The sequence below is a fragment of the Oryzias melastigma genome, linkage group LG1 (genome assembly GCF_002922805.2).
Source record: "Oryzias melastigma strain HK-1 linkage group LG1, ASM292280v2, whole genome shotgun sequence".
Classification (NCBI taxonomy): domain Eukaryota; kingdom Metazoa; phylum Chordata; class Actinopteri; order Beloniformes; family Adrianichthyidae; genus Oryzias; species Oryzias melastigma.
In genome coordinates, this window is record NC_050512.1 from 26,512,117 (window position 1) to 26,518,033 (window position 5,917).

The 5,917-nt window shown below is 37.6% G+C and overlaps 1 protein-coding gene across 2 annotated transcripts in view; it reads right to left on the bottom strand.

Moving 5' to 3' along the window:
* Positions 1 to 1,160: 1,160 nt before the first annotated feature.
* The window catches only part of naf1 (nuclear assembly factor 1 homolog (S. cerevisiae)), a 4,974-nt gene continuing 217 nt past the window's right edge, over positions 1,161 to 5,917 (bottom strand). Inside the window, exons 1-9 of one of the 2 annotated variants that reach the window (XM_024290301.2) lie at positions 5,205 to 5,371; positions 4,332 to 4,819; positions 4,075 to 4,213; positions 3,401 to 3,494; positions 3,215 to 3,297; positions 2,978 to 3,138; positions 2,846 to 2,897; positions 2,005 to 2,092; positions 1,161 to 1,903 (exon numbers count right to left, since the gene is read on the bottom strand). In XM_024290301.2, the coding sequence (XP_024146069.1) occupies positions 1,500 to 1,903; positions 2,005 to 2,092; positions 2,846 to 2,897; positions 2,978 to 3,138; positions 3,215 to 3,297; positions 3,401 to 3,494; positions 4,075 to 4,213; positions 4,332 to 4,819 (1,509 nt within the window). In that variant the 5' untranslated portion in view covers positions 5,205 to 5,371 and the 3' untranslated portion in view covers positions 1,161 to 1,499. Of the gene's footprint in view, positions 1,904 to 2,004; positions 2,093 to 2,845; positions 2,898 to 2,977; positions 3,139 to 3,214; positions 3,298 to 3,400; positions 3,495 to 4,074; positions 4,214 to 4,331; positions 4,820 to 5,204; positions 5,372 to 5,917 lie in introns of those variants that run through there. The other variant, XM_036213700.1, reaches the window with a different exon arrangement.

A 5,917-nucleotide genomic window follows, 5' to 3' on the forward strand; every position in this document is an offset into this window, starting at 1 on the left:
ACCCCAGAGCGCTGATTCAGAGGGGGAATGGTGAGGAGGGAATGTGGGGCAGAAGATGAGGATAGACTGCTGTAAGGTGAGAGCGACACGTGAAGATAAAAAGGCTGCGGTATGTGAAGTTTTGGAGAGCCAAAAGGAGACGGAGGGAGGGACCCCGCCCGAGTCGTGGCCGACAAAAATAATAGGTTCTATTAGGAGAAGAATTTGTAGCATGGCAACCGCGGTGAGCCAATCAGGTGTTCAAAAGCAGAGGTCTGCTTTCTTTCCAAACAACCATGTCAGGTACAGGAAGTGACAGCCATAAACATTTATAAATATTTATTCAGTTGCCAAAATAGCAGTTAGTTTATCACCTGGACATCCCCTTGTTAAAATATGACTTCTTTTTAAATTAATTACATAAATCTAATAATTTATTTGGTATATCTTTCTCATTTATCAAAGACTTTAGCCAACATTTCACTAATTTCCATTTAAAAATCTTTCTCTTTTACTGCAAATTACCCAATGAGCTCTGTAATCTCAGGAAACCAAAGTTTAGGTTTGAATGCTTCAATCACAACAGGACATAACTGGTTAACTGCTCACCCAACGGCGATACAGCGGTTTGATCCCGATGTAAAGAAGTTTGAAAAAATTCTTATGTAAGAAATCAACCATCAAAAATGGGTTACTAAAAAAGATGTTTCAACTTTTTAGAGGATTTAAATGTTTATTTTTTATCACAAAATGTGGCACAGAAAGTTTTAAATAATCAGTCTTAAGTTTACTGAATTCCTGATAGAAACACAGGAAGAAATAGAAGCTATTCCTCATTTCTTCACAAAATATATATTTCTTCAAACTGTGTGGACAAAATGACTCACAGAGGACTTGCAAACTCTGGGTAACACCAACTGTGACTGTTAATTCAGTCATAATAAAGCATCAAAACAATCCTCAAATTATTTTATGATCAGTAGAAGAAATTAAACTTTTTCTACTGATCAATTTATTAAGCCATTTGACCAGATCTTATAATCTATAACATTTTGTACACAATATAAAACCTAATTTGTGTTTCAAGACCAGAGTTAACATTTACTATAATCATTGTTTCTCATTTGAAATCAGTGTTCTGGATCCTTCCGGTGCATTAAGGAAAAACTGCTGAGTCATTCTGAGCTGAACATGTTTATATTTTAGATTTTAATACCTACTACTCTCAACCACAGGCACACTTTTACAGGAATGTTTTTGAAAAACCTATGGATGTTATTTATTAGTCAGAAACGTGTCATCCATGTCAACATCCAAGTGTTGATTAGCTTGGTTTGTCGCTGGAAAAGGGACAAGATGATGCTGTAAAAACTCTTCACATTTAGTTGTGTGATTGACATACAATACAGTGACATTGACATAAACACAGTGATGTCAACGTGAAAATCAATGCTCCAACAGGAGCGAGAAACAACTGATACGAGGTGAGAGGAAGCTACTCGGGTGAAAACTGCTGTTTCTTACTGAGGGGGTGGAGGAGGAGGAGGAGGTGGAGGAGGAGGGGGAGAAAGGAGGAGGTCATAGAAGTTTGGTGGCCACGGCGGTGAGGAGAAAGCGGGGTTGAAAAAAGATGGAGGCGGACCAGGAGGGTAGAAAGGGAAGCCGGGTGGAGCGAAATGAGAAAGAGCTTCTCCTCCAGGTGGAGGAAAGGGGTAGGGTTGGGAAAGGGGAGGAGGTAGGGGATATGGGCAGGGAGGTGGGAGGTGTATGGCGGTCTGTTGCCCGGCTGGTGGGTGTCCGTACGATGGCTGCTGGCTTTTCTGGTCCTGGTGACTGCCTGGAGGCCCTGCGTGTCTTGTTGGGAAACCCCGCGAATCTTTCCTCCGACGATTGAAGGAGTTTCGAAAGCCAGGGACGGGATTTTCTGGCGAAGAAAGAGCAATTAAACAATATTAACTTCAAATATAAAAAGTATTGATCAGCATGATCTGGTTCCTGAAATGTGTGCACATTAGTGGAACATACCTGTGTTCCCAAAGTCCTTTGTCCTTCTGGCATTCTTTGCTTTCCTCTTTGCTTCCTGCTCTTTCTCATCATCGCTGTAATCTAAAGCCTGGAGGGGGAACAGAGAAAATGTAAGATGACAACCACACAACCAGAAATAGATTAAGTTTTGTTGTCTTTTTCAATTTAAATGTCTAGAAGTTTTAAAGAAAAAGTATATAAAATCTTTTAAGTCTTACTCCGATGAAAATCAAGTTTTTTTTTAGTTTTTAACATGTATGTGTGGTGTTTTTCTTATGAAAGAGAACAAATGTAACTAGATATATCGCATTAACTATGATAATGTGTGAATGCTGTAAGCTGAATTTGGCTGCTGAAGATGCTGAAATTGTTAGGTAAAAACACTGAAGTTGATAACCTGCTAAAATGTTAGCTAAATGCCAAATTAGCCTTAAAAACTGAAAAGAACCCAAATTAGCCAAAACAAGAGTAGAAAAAGAGCTTATTTGTGATGTAGAAAATATGCTCAGTGGACCACAAGCTTCCCGCTCTGAGTTCTCAGCAATGGGAAGGGGGGCGTGCTTGCTTTGTGCCAACAGAACCGCTCACACACTCAGAAATAATTTTCTAATGAACTACAGCTGCTCTGCCAAAACTATGTCCTAGAAAATGACAAAAGTTTGGGGATTTAGGCTAAAAACTGCATCATTATAATTAAAAGACCACTGACAACACTTTTAAAATAGATATGATGATCGGAGGTTTATTTTTCTTTCTTAGTAAAAAGTCTGATTTTTATACAGTGACTTCTTTTCTAGGTCTTTGTGGTGGCTTTTCTCATTTGCTCACAGACGATAGTTACCTCCTCTGGTGGTTCTTGGTCATTCTTCCAGGAAGCATCAGACCCTTTCATCCTGTCAAAACGAAATTAATCCAAATTAAAACAATTTCTTCCACAAATAGAAACCTGGTATCAATCAGTGAGTTTCCTTACTCGTTTATCTGTTGTGGGAGAACATATTCTGTGTACTCCTTGATGGTTGGAGCGTAATAAACAGTCATTCCCTCAGTTAGACCTTTGCTGCGGATCTCATCATCCGAGTTAAATCTCACAATATAGAGAGGACTGGAGACTGGACCAAAAACCTCAAACACCTTAAACACAAAACCAACACATTGATGCTTGGTGTAAAACATCAGAGGAGGGGATGGAGTTACAGACCAGACTCACCTTTCCTACAGCCAGACGGTCAGATTTAAAGATGATGCTGTCATCATTCAGAGGAGGCGTGTCTTTCAGTGACTGTACAACGACTGAGCAGAAAGGTTGAAGTCAGAGCTGATATAACCTTACAATCTGATGATTTTGTTTCTAAAAGCTCAGAAGCAGCCGCAGTGTGTGAGTTTGTTAGTTTACCAAGCTGCTGTATAATACTGGAGATTGTTCCCACTGGGTGTAGCTCTGCACCTTCAGGTAAGGTCACTGACAGTTCATCTACAGCTGGGAGCTCCTGCACAAACACACACAACACCTCGTGCTAGACATAAAAGTTCTCAAAACTAGAAAAAATTTGCATTACCTGCAATAATGCTAGTGTGAATGCTTTTGATGGTGATGCAATTAACTTTAATTGCTGAAGGGATTTGCTGAAAATGAAAAAGCTATTTGGAAAATGTTACATTTGCTAAAAGACTAGAAATGTGTTAAAGAACTATGAAAGAGTGCTAAAGTTTTAAATAATTGGCAATAAAAATGAAGTTTTTTTTCTTTTAAGATAAAATTTAAAAGAATATCATGTAGAGCTGCAGATTAGTTTAGGATTTTTTCCTATTATTATTATGGAAGTTGGTTCTATTTAGATTTCTCTCTTCATTTAATAGTTTTTATATTTTCATGTAATGTTTTCAAGGACATTAATTAAGTCAATTGATCCTTTTAACTCTTTAAAAACACACCTTAAACTTTTTTTAGGAACACTTTACTATACTAGATAATGAACAAATCTAAAGTAAATTAAAAAAAAATAAAGTTAATTTAGGGTTTAATAAATGTAACCAATTTGGGTTTTTACTCTTACTGTTAGGACTGACCTCAAAGCAGACTTCATCTTTACTTTTGACAGGGACCGGCTGGCTGAAGCCTTCATCATCATCATCTTCAAATAGAGGCCGGGAGGGGGAAGAGGAGGATGAGGAAGAAGAAGAAGATGAAGAAGAGGATGAAGTGTCGCTGAAGATCGGGGAAAAAGAAGAGTCAGTTTAATTTCTAAACACTCCAAGCAACCTCATTTCATATTTAATGACAGGAAAACCAAAGATTTTGTGATGTGTGTGTGTGGGGGGAGCACCTGTCTGAATCTTCTGTATCTTCATTATCGCTGTCTTCAACTATACACACAGTCTCAGCAACCAGAGATGCTGGCAAGTGTGTCTGCTCATCCCTCGTTTTTGCAGGACGGCTCTCTGAATGTGGGGGTGTGGCATTGTTAAGGGTCAAAATGGGGTTTTCCTCTGGTGTTGCCATGGAAACCTCCATCTCCTCCACCTCCTTTTCTACTTTTTCCACTACTGATAACTCCTGTTGAATTTCTTTCATTACTGCTCCATCCTTCTCCTTTTCTTGTAATACCAGGAAATTATGCTCATTGTTCTCGACTAATCTTGGCTCTCCCGCTTCTTTCATCAGCTCTGGTAGCACTTGATCACTCTCGCCCACTGGTACTAATAGTTCCTGGTGATTTCCTACTGTTAATGTTGTATTTTCCTCATTTATCTGTACAGGTAATTCCTGATCTAATCCTTTATCCTCCTCTTCTTTAGGAAATGCTGCATCCATCTGTCAAGCAATACAGATTCATTTGTTAGCAAGCAGTTGAAACCTTTTATTTTTTTTTTCTAATGAACGAGACACAACTTATCCGCATTTACTTTAAGAAATAAAACTAAACAGCTTTAACTTAAACTCGACTGCGTTTAAGCTAAAACAACCAATTACTAAAAACTATTTCACAATAATATATAAGATAAATAGACTCCCCTTACAATCTATATTTGCTAAACAAAAACATGTGGCAGATTAGCAAGTACCAGTGATTAGAGGAGCTCACAATCAAAACTTACAAACAGATTAGCACAACTATTAGCTTGCAAGCTAACGTGCCGATAGTTCTGCTGAATATAAAGCTTGTTTACTAAAACCAAAAGAATAAGTAAAACGTTACCTTAAAACGTCCTAAACATCACAGGACGGTATAAACTATGCTTTAGTTTGGATAAATTTTGGATAATTAAACTAGCGACTGATTCTACACTTCAGCAATCTTCAAAGCAGAAGCTTTCTACAGCATCTTCCTTTGCGTTACCTTCAAAATAAAAGTCCAATGGAGGCACGTTTTCATTCAAATTCAAATCTATTAATTTAGCACATTTTCAGCAAAATAAATAAATAAAGGACATCAAGGAGCTTTACATAATTAAATGAATAATAGTAAAAAAAAAACACAGTAGCTATGAATAGCGATCACAAATAAATAAATAAATAAAAGTAAATGAAAACCCAACACACATAATCTACACATCCAACAAAAATAATCAGTCAATGAAATCAAACAAGGACATATATTAGTCATAAGATTTTCTTAAAATCTTCCAAAGTGGATGACTGAGAATGTTTGGAGCTGATCTGAGAAGTGGTCACACATTTTTTTAAAAAGTGCCAAGGTTAGGGTCCAGGTAGGAGGCAACAGAAAGACCAAAGTAAGCGTTTGTTCATGTGATGCATGAGAAAATTGATAGTTTGGTGTGAGAGGATTGGATTGAGTGGATGCAATTGATTTACAGTGAGAACCCTTGAAAATGAGACGGGGAAAATAGGCTGCTAGTACTGTTATTAATCAGGACAGTAGTATTTAAAATAAAAGCAAGTTGATTTAAT